General features: G+C 40.4%; 1 protein-coding gene across 1 annotated transcript in view; it reads right to left on the bottom strand.

The window, feature by feature from the left end:
* The window catches only part of LOC118328185 (filamin-C-like), a 64,434-nt gene that overhangs the window by 30,467 nt on the left and 31,933 nt on the right, over positions 1-2,034 (bottom strand). Inside the window, exons 5-7 of the mRNA XM_035661796.1 lie at positions 1,941-2,015; positions 1,314-1,476; positions 80-280 (exon numbers count right to left, since the gene is read on the bottom strand). Coding sequence (XP_035517689.1) covers positions 80-280; positions 1,314-1,476; positions 1,941-2,015 — 439 coding nt within the window. The remainder of the gene's footprint in view (positions 1-79; positions 281-1,313; positions 1,477-1,940; positions 2,016-2,034) is intronic.

Here is a 2,034-nt window from a genome sequence, read left to right as displayed (position 1 = left end):
ACACACACACACAGGGGTGATGAGATGTTTTACAGTGTGTTCAGGTGGGGTTTATGAGACCATTTGAACAACGACTCACCAGGTCCCACATCCACACTGAAGGGGCTCCTGGGGATCCCCACCCCTCCGAAAGTGACGGTAACTGTGTGCGGGCCGGCCTGGGTGGGCCGGTACGTGCAGCGATACATGCTGTCGCCCTTATCTTCCATCATCGCCTCCACAATGTTCTGGCGGCCCTGAGGGTCTCTGATCATGGCCGTCACATCTCCTGTACCGGCTCCTACAGAGAAGAGAAAAACAGTCAGTTTTTAACTTCAGTCTCTGTTTGTGGGGACAAAGAAGAGTAAGACTTGACTTTTTGAAAATGTAAACTAAGTCAAAACACATAACACATATAAATATTTTTTTAGTAAACTACACCCGCCAACTACTTGGCTCAAGTGTAGCTCAACTGTGCCTATCTCAGTGATGCTAGTTAAGCTAGCTAACATTACAGCTCAGCTGAGGAGGATGCCTGCACAGTCACAAGCACGAGCCTCTCGTCCATGAGCAGATGCACGCTTCCTTCTGCACAGTGATACTCAACCTAATTTATATAAAAACAATACGAACAACCATGAATAACAATGTGATGGGCATAAAAATACAATAAAACCCTAAAAACTGACATTACTCCAAAGTAAAAGCCAGACTAAAAACATTTAAGATGCGCAGAAAGAAAATAGGCTCTAGATGAAACAGCTCACAACAAAGTCTGTGGATTATTTTGAATAACAGGCTCATGATTTCTGAGAGACATTGCTGTTGAGTTTTTCTAAATGTGTTTTTCTTTGAACATCACAAGCTGAGTTCAATTATATCAGAGAGAACGCAGACTACAAGATCTTTACTCTTCTGCCAAAAAAAGATTGAAAGTATGTATTTTTGATTCTGGGGGTGAACTGTCCCTTTAAAGCTGTTGATGGTCAGTAAATAACTTTGGGCTGTGGAGGCTTTAGAGCTTTTTAACAGCAACTTGGATAAACCTGGCCTGAGTAATGTAACAAATTAATGTTACTGCAATTAATAAATACTTTAATAACTTGCCCAACACTGATCCTGACCAGCTGACAACATGTCTGCAATGTGTGTGTGATTACATAGAAAACAATGTGTGTGGGCGTTTTGAGGCGTATGTGTTGCGTTTAATCTACAGTTTGTGATTGAGACATCACATCCTTTCTCAGCACTGAGTAATACCTATAAACATATCTGTGTTTCTGTGTGTGTGAAACATCGTCAGAGGCTGTTTGTGTGTCTGAGAGTCCTCTGACCTGCAGTGTAGATGTCAAAGTAGGTGGGTTTGTTGGCGATGTTGCCCACAGGTTCGACTCCCGGCCCTTTGACCGTGACCTTGGAGGCGTCGCCCAGCGCCTTGTCCACGTTCACCTCAAAGGGACTTTTGGGAATCGGCTGGCCTGCAAACAACACCGTCACCTAGGAAACAAAAAATAAAACAATTATTCAGACACATCAAATATATTTTTCCACCTTGTCTTCCTCTCACTAATACTTAATAACACTAAATAATAAACCCACAACTTCCCTTCACAGAATATTTGTTTTAAAAAAGTAATGGGTTTAGTAACTGATGTGATTTGAATACTTTAAACTCTATACATGGTTAACGTTGATTGAATGAAGGCTTTGAATGCTTTGATTAATTACCTTACCATTACCTGAATTTCTTTTTTATCAAATCATATTCAATCTCAAGAGCAAATCAAATTAAGAAAACAAGAGTATAGTAACAGATCTTAAAGTTTCAAAGGAAAAATACTTAATAAGGCTTCTCTTACTGTATCTGAAAATTCATATTAAATTTACCTTCCCAGACACAACAACTAACAACAACAGATATCACTGAAGTATTTTATTAATTGTTTCAAAATGAAGCTTACCTTGTGAGGTCCCATGACTTGAGGAATGTAGGTGACACTAAACGTCTTCTTGCCCTCATTAGGCTCCGGCTTCAGCTGTTACACACACACACAC

The sequence above is a fragment of the Morone saxatilis genome, unplaced genomic scaffold, assembly GCF_004916995.1.
Source record: "Morone saxatilis isolate NCDOM2014 unplaced genomic scaffold, NCSU_SB_2.0 Contig18, whole genome shotgun sequence".
NCBI lineage: Eukaryota > Metazoa > Chordata > Actinopteri > Moronidae > Morone > Morone saxatilis.
The sequence above is the reverse complement of the archived record's forward strand: the minus strand, read 5'-3'. Positions and strand labels throughout refer to the sequence as shown.